This window comes from Lynx rufus, unplaced genomic scaffold (genome assembly GCF_022079265.1).
Source record: "Lynx rufus isolate CCGP_SWC_20201006 ecotype Redwood Valley unplaced genomic scaffold, mLynRuf1.p SCAF_38, whole genome shotgun sequence".
NCBI classification, from domain to species: domain Eukaryota; kingdom Metazoa; phylum Chordata; class Mammalia; order Carnivora; family Felidae; genus Lynx; species Lynx rufus.
The window spans coordinates 47,674-68,003 of record NW_025814854.1 but is presented as its reverse complement, the minus strand read 5'-3'; the positions used below and the strand labels follow the sequence as shown (position 1 = coordinate 68,003).

At 61.9% G+C, this 20,330-nt stretch overlaps 1 protein-coding gene across 3 annotated transcripts in view; it reads left to right on the top strand.

Moving 5' to 3' along the window:
* The window catches only part of ACOX3 (acyl-CoA oxidase 3, pristanoyl), a 41,987-nt gene extending 27,119 nt beyond the window's left edge, over positions 1-14,868 (top strand). Inside the window, exons 14-18 of one of the 3 annotated variants that reach the window (XM_047094200.1) lie at positions 3,642-3,757; positions 8,246-8,420; positions 9,503-9,570; positions 11,650-11,793; positions 14,393-14,868. In XM_047094200.1, the coding sequence (XP_046950156.1) occupies positions 3,642-3,757; positions 8,246-8,420; positions 9,503-9,570; positions 11,650-11,793; positions 14,393-14,512 (623 nt within the window). In that variant the 3' untranslated portion in view covers positions 14,513-14,868. The remainder of the gene's footprint in view (positions 1-3,641; positions 3,758-8,245; positions 8,421-9,502; positions 9,571-11,649; positions 11,794-14,392) is intronic. The other 2 variants (XM_047094201.1, XM_047094202.1) reach the window with 2 other exon arrangements.
* The last annotated feature ends 5,462 nt before the right edge of the window (positions 14,869-20,330 follow it).

Here is a 20,330-nt window from a genome sequence, read left to right as displayed (position 1 = left end):
AAGCAGGCTCCAGGCTCTGAGCTGTCAGCACAGAGCCCGACGCGGGGCTCGAACTCCCGGACCGCGAGACCGTGACCTGGCTGAAGTCGGACGCTCAACCGACTGCGCCACCCAGGCGCCCCAGGCTCTTCCCTTTTTTTAAACGTTTATTTATTTTTGAGATGGAGAGCAAGCGGGGAGGGACAGAGAGAGAGAGGGAGAGAGAGAATCCGGAGCGGGCTCTGCACTGTCAGCGCACAGAGCCTGGCTCGGGGCTCAAACCCAGGGACCGTAAGGTCATGACCTGAGCCAGAATCAAGAGCCGGACACGCAGCCAACTCTTAACCCAGCAGCCGCAGGGGGAAAGGCAACTTCTTCCAGAAGCACAGGCGTCCCCGGGTGGGCAGGGACAGGCTCTCGTGGGGACGCTGGGCACCGTGCTTCTGCCATGCTTGTGTTCGGGACCCGTCGGCCACTGCGGTAAGCGCAGCCACGCGTGGCTCTGGCCTCCCCAGACTCACCGCGAGATGCCGTTTGTTCCCCCGACCGCTGTCAGCCGAGCGCCTGCGGCGTGGGAGGAGGGCAGCTGCACCAGGAGACCCCAGAGTGAGCGTCCCCTGGGGTCCGGGGGCCGCTGGGTCCTCTGGGTACAGGACCTGCCGCCCGCCCGCCCACCCGCCAGGGACCGAGAGCCCGAGACATCGCAGCAGTTGCGGGTGCTGGAACCGGCCGCACGCTGTCCGCTTGGCCCTGCGGGGCACGCACTGCTCACGTCTCCCTAGAGGAGGCTGGGCCGGGTGGTCCCGGCCGGTCTAGCCCACGTCAGCAGCCGGGGCAAGAGTAGGACCCAGGCCGGCTGGCTTCCCAGCTGGCTCTCCTCCATCGTCATCCAGGAAGCTTCTGCCCTAACCGCTTGATTTCTCATCGGTCGCCACGTTCTGTCACGGCTTTCCGGACAGTAGCTGACCTACAGGTCTCCGTCTGCCCTTGTACACACGGTGGGACACTCTTGAAGATCGATTTCAGATGGTGGCAGAGCGCCCCAGCCCAGCGTTGCTACAGAACGCGCCGGAAAATAACCTAATGCCTCTCGCGACATCAACGCCACCAGAATTTTTCCCCAGAAACCGTCACCCGTCGTGAAACCAGATGGAACACAAGCGGTCTGCCAGCTGCGTGACGTCCCCAGGACTCTGCACGTGTCCCCCCAGCTGCCCCTCGCGGACACCGAAAGCTGAGGCAGCACCTGCGAACCCGCGGCAGGACACGTGCCCGGACAGAGTCGTGTTTTCCCTGTGACTGCCCTGGCCTGCGTTTTCGGGAGGAAACAATGCAGCTGAAGTTCCTTTGGCGACAGTGCCCGAGCCCGAATGCCGACGCTCCTCTCCGCGCACGGAGGAGGCAGCGTGCGGCGCGTGGCCGGCCCCTTGTCCCTGGGGCGTGTGGCCATCACATCCCACACGTGGGCCCTGGCTTGTGTCGGCTGCGTCCTTGGTAAAGAGTACGTGAAATCTTCCTGACCCTCGAGCTCTGTAGGACCGGGACACGAGACCCTTCAGTGCAGAGAACAGCCTGCCGGGAAGGTGCAGAGGGTTTCCTTCAGGGGCGGGCGTGGGGTCACGGCTCTGCCTTCCGCATCTCCCCGCTCCCTCTGATCTGCAGGCCAGCGTGTGTGCCGAGGACGGGTTTCGCAAATGTCCCGGCGCCTTTGAGGACCTGTGCTGCCACCTGACACGAGGCCCGGTTCTTTCCTTTCCTTGGCTGATCTGCACACCAGGCAGCTTCTGACAGCCGTGTGCACACCAGGCAGAGGTTCACCTCCTACCACCCGTTCAGCGGGTTCCGGGCCGCAGTCACGGAGCTCAGGCTCTGGAGTCCACGAGACCTACGGCTGGGCGCTTGGCCTCTCCGAGCCTCAGTTTCCCCTGCAGTACACAGTCGTCCCCACGCTGCTCTGGGTGGGGCCTGGCCCACGGTGCGCTCTCACTGGGGGCCACCGCTCCAAGCCCTCCCTCGGGAGGGACGGAGCAGGGAGAACTCAGCTGTCTCCCCAGCGGCCGGCTCCGCGGGGGGTCTTGCGGGTTTAGAGGAGGTCGTGTGGGAGCACCGGGTGTGGGGGCATGGACGGAGAGCAGGCCACACCCAGACCCTGCCACGCCAGCCCGGGGGCTGGTGCCAGTCAGCCGAGCCTTGCTTTCTGGGCGCACCGAGGTTGGGGCCCCACCCTGGAAGGGGGGATCGGCCAGGAAACAGGGGTCCAGCAGAGGCAGTGTCGGGGGAGGCAGAGAGGTGGTTGGAAGGTGGCTGGCCGGCCTACAGGGGCTTGCTGGACGGAGGGCTGGGTGAGAACAAAGCCCGCGGGGGGAGGGGAAGGGAGGGGTGATGACACGGGGGGTTCTGGTGTCACTCGTGGAGCCAAGTGCCCGGCGGGTATGTCCAGATGCCCCGGGACCAGGAGGTGGGGCAGGGCTGCGCTCGCTGCAGAGGCTGGGGGTGGGAGGTCCTTCCTGCCTCTCCCAGCCTCCAGGGCCCCCGGCACTCCTGGGCTCATGGTCGCATCACTCCGTGTCTCCTCCATGCCCTATGTCCCCCCCATATGTGTATCTCCCCTCTGACCCCATAGGACGCTTGTTGGACTTAGGGCCCACACTCTCCAGGGGAATCTCTAGAATCCTTAGCTGCTTACGTCTGCCTTTTCCCAAGAAAGACACTTGTAGGATTCGCGTCAGGACGTGAGCGTGTCTTTTGGGGGTCCCCGCGGAGCCCCACACCTGGCCGGACTCTGGTACGGGCTCGAGGAGGCCCCAGAGGAACCGGGGCCGCCATGTGCGCTCGGCGTGTGAGCTTTGTCTCGGCCCTGTGAGTGAGTTTATTTGTGCTTTCACGGACCTCTCAGTCGTGCCGAGACAGTCGAGTGTCCGCGGCAGGGCCCCGGCGAGTGCCGCCTGTCTTCCCCGGGAGTGGGCTGTGTGACGCAGGAGGAATCCCCAGGACCCTTCGCCCAGGCTTTGGGGCCGGACCCAGCGTGGCCAGATCCCCGTGGTCCCTTCTGGGGGCCCCGCGCCGACGGCAACCGCTGAGCAGAAGGGCTCCCGGGCCCGGGGGCGCCCTGCGGCCTTCCCTCTTCCGGCCCCTCCCAGCACGTGCCTGTCTGTCTACACTCTGTGGTGGCATCTCCTTTCTTGCCTAGAGCTCCTTGGGAGGAAGGCGCGTAGGCTGAGGCTCCGGGAGGGCCAGCGAGAAGCCCCCGCTCAGCTGCCCGCTAGTCCCAGGGAGACCAAGGGCCGTGCTGGCCAGTGAACAGACACCCCTTCCTCCCGCCACTCGCCCGCCATCTGCCGCGAAGCCGTGCTCTCGTCCGTGCAGATCCCTAGTGACACTGAGGCGACGTGCCCTGTCTCGTCACCCAGAACCTGCCGCCATCCCAAAGTGGCTTTGTGGCCCCATGGCCTCAGTCGGAGCCAGAACGTGCCCTCCCGGTGCCTGTCCCAGCCTGGGGCCGTGCCCTCCCGGTGCCTCCGTGTCCGTGAACCGGGCCCGCCTTGCACTCTCGCCACGAAGATCACTGTGCACTGCGCACCCTCTGTCCCTCCCGCCCGCGTAAGTGCTCTGCACACGTGGGTGCTCTATCGCTACTTTCTCTTCTGTGTCTTGTCTTGAAGTCCCGCTGGCGGCATACGAGTGGCTGGTCTGTTACCTGCTCCGAGAGAGTGTGCAGAAGGTAAACGAAGAGAAGAGATCAGGAAGCAGTGACTTTGAAGCAAGAAACAACAGTCAGGTATGCTTGTTCTTAAAACTGCTTTTTGAATTTGCTTTGGATTTCTGTGCTGCCCTCTCCCCGTAAGCTGAATGTCCTGCTGGTGGCCGGCCAGGCCCTCCTGCCCCTGTGCCCTCAGGTGCACGACCTGTCTGCACCCTAGTTTGCTGCAGGGACCTTGCTGGATTGTGGGTGTCGTGTTTAAAGTGCTCAGTGTCCTCAGGGCGCCTGGGTGGCTCAGTCGGTTGAGCGTCCCACTTCAGCTCAGGTCATGATGTTGTGGTTTGTGGGTTCGAGCCCCGCGTCGGGCTCTGTGCTGCAGCTCGGAACCTGAAGCCTGCTTCGGATTCTGTGTCCCCCTCTCTCTCTGCTCCTTCCCCACTCATGCTCTGTCTCTCTCTCTCAAAAATAAACATTCAAAAAAAATTAACAAAACAAACAAAGTGCTCAGTGTCCAGAGCTGTCACTGTTGGAGCTGGGACACTGGGCTCTGGGGCCAGGCACCAGCCCTGGTCCCTCCCAGCCGACCAGCGACAGCTTGGTGACTCACGTGAGGTCCCACCGGCCCTGCACTTGGTTGCTCTCAGGTCATCACTGCCCTTCTCAAGGAGCCTTGGGTCCCAGGGTGGCTTTGGTTCTCGTGTTCGGTCAGGGCCAGCTCCTGGGTTCCGGAATCCATGGTATGGAGGCAGCCTGCTCTAAAACGCCTCCTGGCGTCAGGAGCTGGCCCGTCGTGACCCAGGGTATTGTTGGGGAGGCCATGGATGAAGGGAACAAGAAGTCTCTAGAACTGATGGCGTCCCCTCTCCTTGGTCTCACTTCGTGAGGCTCTGCGTCGAGAACTCAGCGTCCTCATCCGCGCATCTGCAGATGCCCCCGCCCCCTCCCGTTACACTGGGACGGCGGCCCAGAAGCAAAGCGGGTGGTGTCTCCCGGGACCTGCCGCACACACCTGCCCAGGTGTGGAGTTCAGGGAACAGGATGGCGTCTTGATTGGAAAGGCCTGGAAGAGTAGACCCAGGTCGGCCCCAGGGCCTCAAGGAAGCGAATTCAGCAGGTGGCTGCAGTTAGCAAACTGTAGCTCGTGTCACAGTGACCAAAACTGGGGGGCAGGGAAATGATCCTTCTGGAATGGCTGGGGCCACGGCAGGCTTAGTCTTTTGGACAGCGACGGCAGCACATTAGCTTGTCCCGCGTCCCTCCGTTCTCTGCATGTCAGGCCGTCACCGTTGACATGGAACAGGTCCTCCATTTCTGGAGGGGAGGAGGGTACAAAAGGCACCCCCATCCGGATGCCAGAGAGCTGCCCGGGGGTGGCTGTGGGTCTCCGTGCTGTCCCTCCGCCCCTGTGCCCGACACCCTGACGGCGGGCCCCGAGCAGGGGCGCAGCCGTTTTAGAAATAATTCTCCCTTAGACCTTCATTGAAGGACCTCGTAGCGGCATTTCGGTGAGCGGCACGGCTGAAAAGGACGGAGAGGCCAGCTGGCCCAGCCTGGGTTCTGGGTCCAGCAGAGGCGGGGTGCCTGGGGAGAGCTGCTGAGCTGAGCGGCCCTCAGAAGCTGGGGTGTAGCACGGGGAGCAGCCGTGAGGCCTGGACGGGAGGTAATGACCCCAAGAACAGCCTGCATTTTCCGCACCTGGTCCGGGTCACGGAGCGTTTTTTTTTTTTTTTTTTTTTTTTTTTTTTTAAATTTTTAAATTTTTTTTTCCAACGTTTATTTATTTTTGGGACAGAGAGAGACAGAGCATGAACGGGGGAGGGGCAGAGAGAGAGGGAGACACAGAATCGGAAACAGGCTCCAGGCTCCGAGCCATCAGCCCAGAGCCCGACGCGGGACTCGAACTCACGGACCGCGAACTCATGGACCTCGAGATCGTGACCTGGCTGAAGTCGGACGCTTAACCGACTGCGCCACCCAGGCGCCCCGATCACGGAGCGTTTTAAGACCGAGCGCTGGGTCGTTTCTGACAGCCGAGAGCTCTCACGGCCGGGGCTGGACGCTCATGTGTCCCAGAGAAGACGCCGTCTCTTCCCGTATCATGACTGGAGCAGCAGGACGGCGTGAGAAGAACGTGTCCGAGAACGCTGATGCAGCCTCGGCGTGGGACCAGCCTTAAGACAGGAAACCCAGAAGCTGTCGAAAAAAACTGTCAGATCACTATTTCTATAAACAGAAATCAGGAGACAGACCACAGACTGGGGAAGCACGTACAGCATGACCCACAGACAGCGTCCCCGTGAGGGAAAGGGCTCCCGGGCGGGGAACCAGCCGCTGGCCCGAGGCGGCAGGCACGACAGTTGCTTAACCTGAACCAGGGCCACACGGGTCGGAGGACAGTGACCGGCGGGTCATGGAGGGAGCGAACCTGCCGTGTCCTTGGGGGCAGACGCTGGCTGCTCTCGTGTCGTCCCAGCACGAGCTTGCCGGGACTCGGCGGGGGGAGGCCGCCAGAGACCGCTGCCGTTCAGCTAACCCGCCACCTGCCCGCACACAGTAGGCTCTCGAATACTTGCGTTTATTGCCTCTTTGGGCCGAGTAATCCCCTCCCGGGCTCAAAGTGAGAAAATGTGAACAGGTGGGCTGCAGAGACCCCCTCCCGGAGCCCCCCGCCCCGTCCAGAGCCGTCTGCCTCGCAAACGCAGATGAGCTTTCCTCCCCCGGCCACACACGGGCCCCTCGCATATTCTCGTCTCGTGCCGGCCTCTCTGATGCGTAAGGAAATCGAGGCCAAGAGAAATGCCCTGGCTCAGCTGTGCCGACGTCCACACCGGGACAGTTAGGAGTTAGTTTTTTGCTGGAAGTATCCGTCGCTTGTTAATGTGCAGATGTCCTCAGTGATCAGAGCACAGCAGAAATGAATACCTGGACCCCGATTGGTTTATACGTCGTGGGGGTGGGGCTCGTGGGAGAGGGGGAGCCTGGCACGGGGGACGCTGAGGAGAGGGGACAGGGCTGGGGGCAGGGGCCACCCCTCCTGACTCTGCACGTGTGACCGGCCCTGCCTCTGAGTGCTCGCTCTCTGCAAACGGGGTCCCAGGTCCATTGCTGCGTAGTGACAGGTGACCCTCGGCCACATCGGGTCCGAGGTGTGCCTCATCAGACTCCCAAAGGGGACGGTTAAACAGCACGGCGCTGGAGGGTCAGAAGACCGCTTGGGAGCTGAACAGCAGAGCTGTGGCCCCACCGCATGTCCCTGGCTAGTGGAGGTTGGGGGAGCAGGGGCTCCATCCGGACCCGTCCAGAGGCAAGGGGCCCCCCACAGTGTGCACACGTGGGCAGACAGTTCTCGGTGGGACGGGGGCCTGTCCTGTGCTCTGTGTGGTGCTCAACAGCGCCCCCACCTCTACCCACGAAGACGTCAACACCACCCCTGAGTTTTGAGAACCGGAGATGTGTCTGAGGTGGCAGACGTCCCTGGGGGCAGACTTAAGCGAGCAGAGGGCCCCTGACGTTGAGTGCAGCGGTCCTCGGGGGGTCTGGGGCTGCAGCCAACGGAAGCAGACCTGCCCTCTGGCCCACCGAGTCTCAGAGGCCACAGGCCTCTCCCGCCGGGCCGCGCCTCCCTCACACAGGCGTCCTGCCTCCCCGGCCATCTGGACCTAGCACGTGCGGCCCTCACATCGTGGCTCCACAGCCGTCATTGCGCAGATTCTCAGGTGACGCGCGGGGTGGCCGACGCCCAGCCAGCGGAGCCGTCCCCGCGTAGACGCGGCCCCCCCCCCCCAGGCTGCCGTGCGAAGGCGCCACCTGCTGGTTATAACAGGTCAGGTGATGCCAGTGCAGTTTTTCTGATTTAAAAAAATCCGGTCAGATGATCGAGTGGAGATGGAGAAAGAAAAGCTGACGAGCAGAGCTAACAATGACCGGCAGGTACTTCGGATGCCGGGTAAAAAAGGAGACACCGGGCCCAGAGGTCTGCAGTGACCTCCTGCTTTCACAGACCCAGCCAGTGTCAGCACCGCGCCCGCAGATGAGACCCGGCCGGGGCGGCCCCACGCCTTGGCCGCCCGTCAGCCGTCCCCAAACTTGTGGACAGATGTGTGAGTGGGATGGAGAAACGGTTTCCTCAGCAGCCCAGGAGAGGGGGCACAGCGTCCCCCCGAGGGGCTGGCCCGGGTCACCCGGCGACTCCTCCGTGGCTCCGGGCGCGGAAGGGGACCCACGGCGTGCCCTCGTGCCCCCTGGGGGCGCAGGTGTGGCTGTGTGCTCCAGACGGGGCCGCTGACGCCGGCTTTCCCGAGGTCTCGGAGAGCGTAAACGCCAGCTTCGAGCTGGGCATTCTGGCGTGCGGGCCTGTCCGCAGCGCTCCCGCGGGGGCGTTTCTCACGCCGTAACCCCTCCGTGCACCGCCTCACCTGCTGTCGTCGTCCCCGCGTCCGGACGTGCGCCGGAGCTCAGACCTTCGTCTGTGTTCCCGAGGGCTTCTTCCACCAGAAACCGCTGTGACGGGAGCCCCGGCCGCCCGCTCACGGGGGTCGGCGGCCCCGGGCCGTGCTCTGTTTTAAGGTGTACCGCTGCCGTTCCCTGGCCCTGGCGTTCCTGGAGCTCACGGTGGTGCGGAGGTTCCACGAGTACGTGCACCAGCCCAGCGTGCCGCCCCCGCTGCGGGCCGTGCTCCAGCGGCTCAGTGCTCTCTACGCCCTGTGGTCCCTGAACCAGCACACGGCCCTGCTCTACCGAGGTGAGGCCCTGCGGCCGCCCCTGAGCCCGCCTCCCCGCCCTGTCCCGCCCCGTCCCGCCCCGGAGTGCAGCCTGTTCTGTCCGGGAGGCTTTGGCTCCTCGTCCTGAGCGGTCCTCACAGGCTGCGTAAGCCTGTGGGCAGATGAGGAGCTCCGGCCCCGTGGCAGGAAAAGTGGCATCGGGACGATGTTGCCGACGTCGTTTCGCTTTCACTCAGGGTCCCTTTGAAGTCCACTTCCAGTTCAGAGAATATTCCAGAAGGCCCACGTTAGCCAGACAGGGAGTTGGTTACCCACCCCCTCGAGTCCCATAGGTCCTACATAGACACCAGCCCAGGCTGCTGGGAGGCACCCTCAGGAACGCCCAGCCTGTGGACCCAGGAGGGCAGCCTGGAGGAGGTGGTGTGTGGGCTGATTCCCGGGAGACTGGTGAACATGGGGCAAGCCTGAGCTTCTCAACCTGTTTTCATTATTGTCCTTCCAAGGAGAGACTAGACCTTTTTCCCCAGTCTCCCTCCGGACACATTAATGCCGCACACAGCCTGCCTGTGTGTCTGTAAGTGTCCTGTGCGTGCATCCGGCCTGGCGAGGAGTCAGCCTGTGTGCCCTACTCCCCTTGCCAAGAACCAGGTTCCCCCTCAGGGCTGGTGTTGCCCCCGGAGGCCACGAGAGCTCAGGCGAGGCTAGCAGAGGGGAGGGCGGTTCAAACAGAGGGTGTGGCAGGTGCAGGGCAGGAGACCACGTGCTTTACGACACAACTCCCAGCGATGGGCAGTTTCCATCACAAAAGGCAAAGAAGAGATTCTGCAGCAAATGTGCTCCCAAATGCACAGGCCGCATGCTTGGGCCCACTAGACGCCACCGCAAGCCGGCCACGGTGGTGGCCGCGGCCTCCAGGCTCATGCACGGTGATGGGACAGGGACGTGGGAGCCCTGGCCCCGGCCAGCATGTTCCTGGAAAAGGGCTGCAGCCGGGCCTGGGTGGCAGGGAGCCCTCCCGCGGCGGGGGCGGGGCGGGGCGCCCGGAGGGGCCCGCGTGGCCGCAGGGCACCCGTGCCCAGTGTGACCCGCCCTCTGCTTACAGGTGGCTACTTTTCTGGTGAGCGGGCGGGTAAAATGATCGAGAACGCCATCCTGGACCTGTGCACACAGGTGAGTCGCGATCACCCTCCTGTGATTCACCCGCATTCCAGGTAACCGCTGCCTGGTGACACACACACACGAGCGTGCGTGCGACTTTGGGCCAGAACGGGAAAATATGCTCGTGTCAGAAATGTTAGGCAAAGAGTGATTTTTGGGGAGCGTCTTAGAATCCGGACTCTGTAATACGCTGTTTTACAGCTACCTTGGTAATTCTTCTTTCGAGCCTTCCAAGGTACTCGGTGTCCAGCTTAAATTCATTTCGTGGCTTATTTACTTATTTGTTTAGGTACTTAGTGCACAGGAGCGAGTGGGGAAGGGGCAGGGAGAGGGAGAGAGAGGATCCCAAGCAGGTTCCGTGCTGTCAGCGCATCGCGGAGCCCGACCTGGGGCTCGATCCCGCGAACCATGAGCTCATGACCTGAACCGTAGTCAGGAGTCGGACGCCTGACCGAGCCGCCCAGGTGCCGCGTTATTTTTCTGTGTATTGTCCTCTTTGACCTCTGTCATCCAGAAAGGTCAGGTGGGTCCAGCCCCCGCTTTGTGTTCGTGTGGCACCGTGTCCAGTGGGAACGTCTACGGGGGTGGACGTGTCCTGGGGCCGTGCTGTCCCCTGGGATCACCACAGCCCCGTGGGCGGCTGGCAGGTGAAAGTGTGCCCGGTGTGGCTGAGGGTGTCTGTCCTTACTTTGAACCGATTTGCAGTTAAAGGGCCACACGTGCTGGTGCTGCCCTGTCGGGCCCCCGCAGGTAGCTGCGTCCTCTGTCTTCCTGACGTTGGGCAGTTAAGTCAAGGCCCTGCCAGCATTTTATCAGACGTCTCAATGGCCGGTGACGGGCCACCTCATTTGGCCCCTCTCCGTGCTCGGAGCTGATGTAGTTCCAGGTGACCCCTCTCCCCGGACCCCTCGTGAGTGTGGTCCCTCTGCCCCCTGGTTTCTGGATCAGCGTCTGTGGCTGCACCGCCCCGGCGTGTGGCCACGTTTACTGTTCCTCGAGCAAAACCAGCGACCACAGGGATTTCCTGTGTGGGCTCCGCGGGGGCCAGCTGCCGTTCACAAAGAGTGCGGCGGGTGTTCCTCTGCTCTCAAACAGCTGAGCCCCCCGAGCCCCCCGCCCGGTGACCGTGACCCCCGCAGGCAGGTGGTCACGTGCACGGTGTGCAGCCGACGCCTCGTCTCCTTCCACCGCCTGGCAGGGCCAGGTCCCCATTCTCGCTCGGGGAGGCCCGGGTCAGGCAGGCGGAGGGGCGCCAGCCCCGTCCGGTGGTTCACGTGGGCATCGTGGGCGGGTGTGCGGCCTCGGCCAAGGTGCGCGGTGAGACGGAGACCCCACGCACGGCCCCCGAGCCGGACCGTTTCCTTGTCTGGACGAGGGGGTCGCTCCGCGGACGGCTCCAGGCTTGTTCATCCGAGGCCCGCGGGGCAGACGGGCGGGGGCGCTAAAGAGCAGCCTCTGAGCCCCGCGGGTGTTCTCCTTTCCTCTGCTTCGCGGACTCCGTTGTTCCGCGCTGGCCGCCTGCTTGCCTCCATCGCAGAGGCTGCCCCACTCCAGGGCTCCGGTCAGTGCGGCCGGGACACTTCACGGTTATTTTGGGAAAAAAACGCTTCTGCATTTCAAGAGAGTTCTTGGGAGGCTCCTCACATAAGTTCCACGTGTCCCAGTGAAAGGTGACTCGCAGGAGGGGAGAGTCATAAAAGTGCTGTGCACCAGCAGCCTTCGTGGGACAGCCTTCCCGGGCCCCCATAAACACCTTCCCCGTCACATTTTTTCCGGACATACTTTCCTCTGCTGCGGCGGCAGCTGCCCAGATGGGTCAGGATTCAGACACAAATCTCGGAGGACGGCTGCCAGTTAGCGAGCCTGCAGGACGCTTTTACGAGGGGCCCCTACCTTACTGAAAAGCAGTTAACACGCTGGAAGTCTTGAGTGATTAGCAACGTGGTGAAAATATTCAGACGCGCCCCCGGGGGATCTGTAGTCCAGGCCAACGAAAAGATAATGCGTTACTGGCCGAGCCGCGCGCGCGCCTGCTGTGGTCAGCGTTGCTAGCGGGTCGTGGCAACAGGCGGCCCGGGCTCTGTTTCTTAGGGGTCGCCATGGAGATTTGCAGGGGTTGCCAGGCATACGGACTTTGTTTCCCAACAGCTGAAAGACGACGCCGTTGCCCTGGTGGACGTGATCGCCCCTCCCGACTTTATCCTGGACTCACCGATTGGCAGAGCCGACGGCGAGGTGAGCGCAGCTGTCCCCCTGCGGCCCGGCGGGAACCGCCGTGTGTCCGAGCGCGAGCGGGGGCTGCTCCGGGGGCCGGTGGTGGCTGTGGCAGAGCCCGAGATGCTGACGTGGGCCCGGAGCGCCCTGGCGCCTTCTGGGGACTTGTCACGCTCGGGCGGCGGTGGAGGGAGCGGCCGGGAGATGTCTGGGGTGACTTAGCCATCCTGCCCCCCCAGCCCGCCTTCCTCTGAGATGGGGGCGGCGGCACCACCTTCGTCGGCCCGGGGCGCCAGGTCAGCACAGGCCCTCGTGCGGTCACACCCCCGGGGGCCTGTTCCCGTGCTGGCTCCTGACCCCTTCTGGCCACCGGGCGCTCACCCCTCGTTCCTTCGCTTCCCGGCAGCCCCCCCTCGGCTCCCCGATCTGTCCTGTCGCGCCATGCTGCAGGATGATTTCTTAAAGTGATCTCGTCGGGCTGCTCTTCTGTTGAGCCCTCATACCGGAAACTGCAGGCACCGCCCTTCCCACACCCCCAGCCTGGCGGCCTGACCTCTGCCTGGTTCTCCGAGGTCGTTTTATGCCGTGCTCCTCCGGCCCTCTGGACTCCAGCGTCACCATCCCTCTCTGTGGTGGTGTGTGAGCTTTCCCACCCCAGGGCCTTTGTACCTGCTGTTCCTGGAGCACTTCCCTTCATTGGGTCCAGGCAGAATGCCCCCTCTCAGGTCTTCTCTGGCTCCAACCAGAGTGCCCCCCCCAGGCGTGTGCCCCCACCTTGTCCTGCCGTGCCCCCCCCAGGCGTGTGCCCCCCCCAGGCGTGTGCCCCCACCTTGTCCTGCCCTGTGATCCTTGTGCTCCTTACTGAGCCAGCTCATAACCCTGTGTGCTGCCTGCTGCCCACGGGTCTGTGCAGCACCTCCCAGCACTGCGCTGTCAACAGGCGGCCCCGTGTTTGCCCCTGTGTTACCGCGGGGACGTTTCAGTATGTTGAAGTCACTTGCCTGAGGTCTCGCGACTGTGAGCAGTGGAACAGGACTGACTCCCGCCTGACCCCCGACCCCCAAGACCATGTGTTTTCCGTGGGGACACGTGCCGCTGACCCAGGCTCTGTTTCGATGGAAATCGGACAAAAGGGGACAGCACCCCTGCACGTGTGCTCAGGGGAACGCTGGAGTCGGTACTTTGCAAGATCACATCCGGGAAGGGGGCACGGCCCAGGCCACACGTGGGGTTGGGATGGTGCACCGGGCCCCGGGGTGGGCAGGACAGAAGTCCCCCGTTGACTCCGGCTGGCAGGGGGACAGTGGCCCCCGCGGAGGCCTGCCGTCCTCGCGCTGCAGGGTTGGGCGTCTGGCCCCCTCCCACACGGTGCATGTCGCACGCCCATCGTGCCGGGGAGAAACCCACCCTCCGGAGAAGCCAGGTGGCCTGCCCACAGCTGCCCCGCCAGGGGCAACGGAGCCAGGGTTTGGGGACAGATCTACCGTTTGGAGAGGAGGCAGGAGGCCGAAATGGGTCCCCGGTGTGGCCAGGGCCCCCTCAGGCGCACGGAGGAGGACGTGCCGACAAGGCCGTGGGAGAGGGCTGGCCCGGGCCCGTGGGGGGCGCGTGAGGAGGAGACACGGCAGGGGCGGTGGCGTCACGGAGCGCGGGGACGTGGCCGCCCCCGGGGCCCCCGAGCACAGGGGGGCGTTGGCACTTGCAGAAGGCGCCAGTGCCGCTGCCCCACTCGAGCCCGTGCCGCTGCCCTGCAGAGGCAGCCAGGCTGACGGGCAAGAGAGCGACCGGTGCCCGGGGGCACGTCCCGCGGTGTGGGGACTCCACGGCGGGAACCAGAGCCGGCCCGAGGCTCACCTGTCGGGGTGGTTTCTGTGACGCACACTGTAGCCAGGTGCTGCCACGTGAGACGTTCGTCTTGAGTGAACGAACACAGCCGCCAGAGGTTATTAGAGACGATCGTTAAAGCGAAGCCCAAAGCTCCAAGCGGCCACGGAGCCCGTGCACCAGGCGAGCCCGAGTGTCTGTGTCTGGGAGGGAGCAGAGCACAGTGTCGGAGGCAAATTGCAGGCGCTTCTCCAAAGTAAAATCTGTCGATCCCAGCCAGGCACAGCGTAGGCCCCTTCCTTGTCTCCGCGGGCTGGAGGTCAGCCCGGGGGCCGGGTTTGGGGTGGGCGAAGGACCAGCCACCAGCTCCCGCGACGCTCACGGCCTTTCGTCCGGGACGGCGGCCGCTCTCCTTGTCCCGCAGGGCTGCCCAGCAGGAGGCAGTTGAGTGTGGAGGTCCCGGAGGAGGCGGCAAGCCGGACAGAAGGGGACAGCGCGTGCCGGGCGCCCGCCCCGCCGGCAGCCGCGTGGGGACAGGGCACGTCAGGGCCGAAGGCTAGCGCACGCTTGCAGAGTCCGGGCAGGAGGCGTGAGGAGCCGTCCTCGTAAACGCGTTCTACCCTTTGCTTTCGGTTAGAGACAAAGATTTGCGTGAATTAGATCCCCTTAAAGGTTTCTAAAAGGTGACAGAACGTCCTGTGTTTTCAGCAAAAGCTAACGAGGGGGTTTGCGTCTGCCCCCTCGGCCGTCCTCAGGAACCTCGCGTATCGTTCACGCGTGTGCTCCTTGTTCGCAGCTCTATAAAAACCTCTGGACCGCCGTCCTTCAGGAGAGCCAAGTGCTGGAGCGGGCATCGTGGTGGGCGGAGTTTTCTGCCAGTAAGACCCACGTGGAAAGTCTGAAGTCGAGGCTGTAGGCGCACCGGCACGCTCAGCTGAGTCTGGGTGAGCTCATCCAGCTGATGAGGACATTGACCCCAAATGCTGGTTCCGGAAGATACTGGAAATGGCTGCCGCCTTCTGAACGCTCGTCTGATGGTCCTGTGCCCGTCCCGTCTCCCGACCTCACCGGGAGGGCTCAGCCCCGGAGCGTGGGCCGGACGAGGCCGCCAGCCGCTCGTGATTAAGAGGTTCTCTGGTCGGATGACCTTTTGCATTCTGATTTTTCTACAAAGCTCTGCTTCACTGAACGCTTAATGATGCCAGTGTGATGCTTTTCGTTAACTAATGTGACTTTATCAGGTAATTAAATTGTATTTTAATCATACCCGGATGACGTAGTGTTAGGTGTTTAAGGAGAAGAAAATCTATTTCATGACTCCCTTATGGGAACATAGAAGTTTCCATCAAGGAAGTGTTTCCAAAGAAAAAAGACGCGTGACACCGGTCTGGTCAGTTTCAAGTCCTGACCCGCCGGCCGCGTGCACGTTGCCGTCCAGCGGTCTGCTGCTCGGGTGGGTCCGTTGCACAGTCAGCCAGCGGCTCGGAGCTCCCCACGCCGCGCGTGAGTGCGAGCTCCTTCTGGCGGGGGCCAGGTCAGAGGTTGCCAGACACCCACCCGGTCACTTTGTGTCCCGGCTCCAGGTGACGGGCTCGGGGGCCCTTCTCCGTTTCGGGGGTCTGCCCCTTGGCCCGAGCGCAGCAGGCGCCCGCAGAGCACAGGTGGTACCAAGCGGACGAGGACGGAGTCTTATCTTCCCAAACAGCCCAGAGTGGCCCTGAGCTCTGTTTCCAGCTTCGGAAACCCCCTGGGTGGTGACCCTGACTTCTCGAGCCTCGGCCGCCATGCCTAGAAAAGCGGGACCCCCACCCCCACTCCCCGAGCCCCCAGGGCAGCCAGGAGCACATCAGTGGGTAACAGGGGCGGCTTCCGATGAGCACTTACTGCGCGCAGGGACTTTGCTGTCCCCACCTCCTTGGACCCTCAGACGACCGTGTGAGGGGAGTCGTGTTACCGTGCCCGCTGACCCCCAAACGCCTAAATCACCGCCATGGGCCAAACAGCCAGGAAGTGCGGGGTGGCCCGGGCACGAGGTCCCCTGCGTGGCCGTCCCAACATCGTTGGCCCAGCACGGGGCTGGCACGGAGCAGGCGCTCACTAGAATCGGTGTCCTGGTTTTAAGCAGGAAGCAATCCAATGGCACCCGAATTTAATATGCCTCCCGGCGGGCGGTGGGTGGTTTTTGCCAGCAGCCCCAAAGGGGTCGTCCGGGTCGAGGGTGCTGCGTCTAAGGGCACCACACATTGGCTCTTGGTGTCACACGTGCAGCTTCTCTGAGGATTTGCTGTCACGTCCGTCCATCAGGAATGTCTTTGTCCCTGAAGCACGGCAGCTGGCACGTCATACAGACTGGAAATCCGGCCGTGCGGCCGACACGTGGCCCTTGGGCACTGGGAACCGTCAAAGAAAACAACTCCACTCTCAGAGATAACCCCTGGCCATGTGTTCATTTACTCTGGGGCCAGAGGGCAAAGGATTCGGTCCCTCGTGGTCCTGATTGGCCGGATCGGCCCCCGCCACTCCGAGGCACGAACGTTGACGGACTTGTGCCCACCGCTTGGGGCCTGGTGGGTGGTTCATCCCTGGGGCGCCCCATTCCCGAGGCCCCCCTCTGTGTCTGTGCACTCGCCTGTGTGCGTGTGATTCCCCTAACAGAAACGGGGTCATCCTCTTGCCGCACTCCCTTTCCCGCTTAAAGCCACACCTCGGGCATTCCCCTATCCAGCAGCACGAAGGTTCAAGTCCACAAGCCTCCTGAGGGGCGCGGACGTTAGGGTTTCTGCTCCGAGCAGCTCCGTGCACGGGTCTGCCCCCGGAGGCCGGCTCGCCGGGACCAGCGCCTTGAGGGTGGGGTTTGTGGGTCACAGATGGTGGCGCCAGGGTGGACAAGCATAGGGTGAGAGCCAGGCGGGGCCAGATCGCCTGGGCGGATCCCCGTGTGTCCCTGGTGAAACCACACGCACCAGAGTCTGCCAGTTCTGCGGTTTGTCGGCATTGAAATGGGCTGATGCAGAAGCAGACACAGGCCTGGCCCGCACGCGGCACCTGGGGTGTGGGGTGTCTCTGTGTTACCACACTGCTCCCTCGCCCCTCCCTGCAGTGTCCTCCTGGTTCCAGTCTGAGAGGTAAGGAGCCCTGACACCTCCTGGGCAGGTGCACCCTTCTCTGCCCCCCACTGAGGCTGCACGGGTCTTTTCATCCATTTAGAGACTGTTTCTATGTGTTCTGTGATGACTGTCCCTTCTTGGTTTTTTTGCCTAACGGAGCCTTTCGATTTTACGATATTTTGTTGATTTTAAACATACTTTTTACATATTGAGGACAATAAACCTGAACATACACGTATGGTCTATATGACTCTTCCTTATTTATCATCTGCCTTTTAATTAATTTTTTCTTTTTGCTTTAACATGATGTTTAAAATAAAATTTGAAATCTTACATACATAAAACTAAGAATCTTTTCTGCCCCGGCCTTTGAGGTCATGCTTGGAAAGTTCTCTCCCACACCAAGATTGTTGCTATTTTCATTTATTTTTCTCAGTGTGCATCACAGTATTTAACTGACCAGGAAGTCACTTGGAGGTACGGTGTGAGGTAGGGATCCAGGATAGCTGGCCCCTTGCATGGACCAACCAGAACGGCCACCTGCATCAAATGCCAGAATCATGGATGTTCCAGGGCCTATTTCTGCCTTTTTCTAGTTTATTGCCTTTTCTCACGTCAGCTCCTCCCGTTTCCGTTATTGTGGCTTTCGTACTTTTCAGTATCCTTTGGAGCAGGTAAAGCCGTGTTGCTCATCTTTTGAAAAACATTTCTTAAGTATGCACATTTTAATTTTGGTATCGTTTTGTCCTTGCGAGCTCTCCCTTCCCCAGATTAATGAACCATTCTTTGGAATTCGGGGGTTTTGTTTAATTTATAGATCACTATCAGGAGAATTTATATCTATATGGCGAGTAGTCTTCCCACCTAAGGCCATTTTTTCAGGTTTTTAATAAAAGGCTGTCTTGTTTTGGTATGTTTACTTTGTAACGGGTCCCTTTCAAAAAACCTTAATTATAATAGTCTTTCACTGATTCTCTTCAGTTTTCTCTGTATGTCATTGGCAAATACCGATGGTTTGGCCATTACCTTTTCAAAACTTTCACCGGGCATTTAACCTTCCTGGCTAGCATCTGCCGGCCCTGCCGGAACAGTTTACTTACAGGTGATGGTGGCACCCTTTGTCTGGTCTCAGACGTTCAGGAAATGCCTTCAGCGGTTTGCGTTGGTGCGATGCTGGGGGGGGGGGGGCGAGGGGGATGTATGACAAAGACAGACAAAGGCAGAAGACCACGCGAAGGACCTTCTCTCTTTGCACACAGGTGTGTGCTCGTGGCCGGATGTCGGACTCCCCGAGGACAACGGCTGCAGAGTGGGGTCCTCTCTCAGACGAGGAGCCGGCCCCCTGCGGCTACGTGGGGCCGGTGGGTGGATACAAATGGAAACCACACCAGCATGAAGAAGAACCCGCCAAACCCCATCATCGTTTGTGAGAGCCCATTAACATCCTGGGATTGAGGTCTTCCTTGTGGCCACCACGGTGGCTGTTGGGCCCTCTGTTACCGTGGGACGTGTCATTGATGTTTGGTGACTGTCACTTTTGATGTGCTTCTGATAGCCCGGCCTAAGTCTAGTCACCTTTACCCCGGTCTTTTTTATCCCGCCGGGACCACCCCTCCCACAAAGTCAGCATGCACCCAGCACCCAGCACCCAGCCGCACCTGGCACCACGCCAAGGGCAACGGGCGTGCGTCCCGTCCCCAAGCCTCCCTTCCGCGAGACTTGGTGCACGCAGCCGTTTGGACATTGCCCACGCTCCATGCGGACTGTGGTCCCGCCAGACGGTGGGCCCTGTCAGAAGACACAGGAGGCCACACGGCTTCAGGCAACGGCCTCCAGGCACAGGAGCAGCTCAAGGCAGGCCACCCGGGCCGACAGACCCCACGCAGGGAGCCCCGGCGTCAGACCGGCCCCCCAGTCACCTGCAGAACAGCCCTGCCGGGTGGCTCCTGACTATGTGTGTGAGGTCCACTCTCCATGGGGGGCAGGAAGACATCCTCAGTCTCTGGATTGGGGACTCCTGGCCACGTGGTGCAGCCCAGTGAGCCCACGCAGCCCCTGCTTTGCCTTCACATTCTCCCTACGGCCACCTGCTGTCATCGAAACTTCTGTGCGGGACTCTTCTCGTCTGTGGGCACTGATCCTGAGTCCAGGAGGTCAGGGAGGCCCTGTGAGAACCCAGGGGTCCTGCCGGCTGCCGGGAAAACTCTCCTGCCCCGTTTCCCTTCAAGCGCAAGGACAGACCTCAGCTGGTTCCTGTCGCGCCAGGCTGCCCAGCGGCCCGGGGAGGTGGCCCAGCTCTGAGAGCCCCAGAGGCAGGCAGTCCTGGCCCCGTGAAATGGTATGTGAGCACAGTCACTCCCTTTACGTGCTCGCTCATAGAGCTAGGTTCGCCAGTCTCTCGGGGAGGGGCCCACGTTGTGCTGAACTGTTTGCTTTGCAAGAGGAAACCTGAGTGTGCGCCTACAAAGGCCGGAGGCTTGGGGCATGAAAACAGGACGCGAGAACAGTCCCTGCGTGCGTGTCCCAAGTGCCCGAATTCAGTTTGCAAACAGTTCTGACATCTCTCGAGATCTTCCCCGTGAGCAAGGCTTGCAGAAACAAAGTCAGTTTTCGGGACTGTTTTCTCAGGTCATCGTCCTTAAACGCCCGATGTTCCTTCTGGCAGCCCGGAGAGGGTGGTGGCAGCTTCTGGAGAGGACCAGCTTTGGACGTGGGTCCAGGTTCAAGGCCTGTGTGGTCACTGGGTGTGGAGGCTTGGGCACACTGCTTCCCGTTCCTGAGGGTGTTTGCTCCTTTATAAGTCATAGCCCTGAGCATGTGGAAGGCCTACAGCTCACTGACCAGGACCCTTCTGACCGGGCACTGTGGCCAGTGGTGATGTGCGGAGTCTGAGGACCCCCACCTCTGTTATGGGCCTGGATTCTGGGGAGAACGGGGTAGCCAGTGACCCTGGGGACGGGAAGAGCCGTCCCATGGCCTTTACAAAGATGCCAAGATGGGGAATGACCCTGTGTGGTCCCACCAGCTGCCCACACGCGCCCAGGGGCCAGCTCTGCTCTTGGCCTCCAGCCCTCCCACCTCAAAAGAGGGTGTTTTCCAGGAACCAGGGTGGCCACAGCAGGAACTTCCCGTGGATCCTGGACCTGCACAGAGGGCCACCCCTTGGGCGCGCCCTGGTTACGTGGTCTTTGTCTCCGTATGGGCACCCCCAACACCCGGTCATCAAGGGCCAGGGGTCTGGTGGGCAGTTCGCTCCATCCCTGGGTGCTGCTTGGCTGCCCACGTGACGTTCCAGCCCCAGGATAGCCGCTGGGCACCGCGCCTGAGCCTGGCGCCCTCGGTGTCCTTCCTCGGGGCTTCTGTGTGGATGCGGGTGTAGTACCGGGAAGGATCTTGCTTCCCACTTCACGTGACAGCTACTGCGGCCCATTACTTTCCCTGCCCAGCTGTCCCCCTTTTCCCAAAAGGGATTACGTGACATTCCTCCTCCTCCGTGTCATAGCCCAGAATTCCCTGGAAAACACTGACTGGTTTGTGGTCAGTCTTCCCACCAGCCTGGAAGCTCATTAAAGTCAGGGATTGGATTGGATCTGAATCCTCCATTGCCTTCAGCGCCCAGCACAAGAC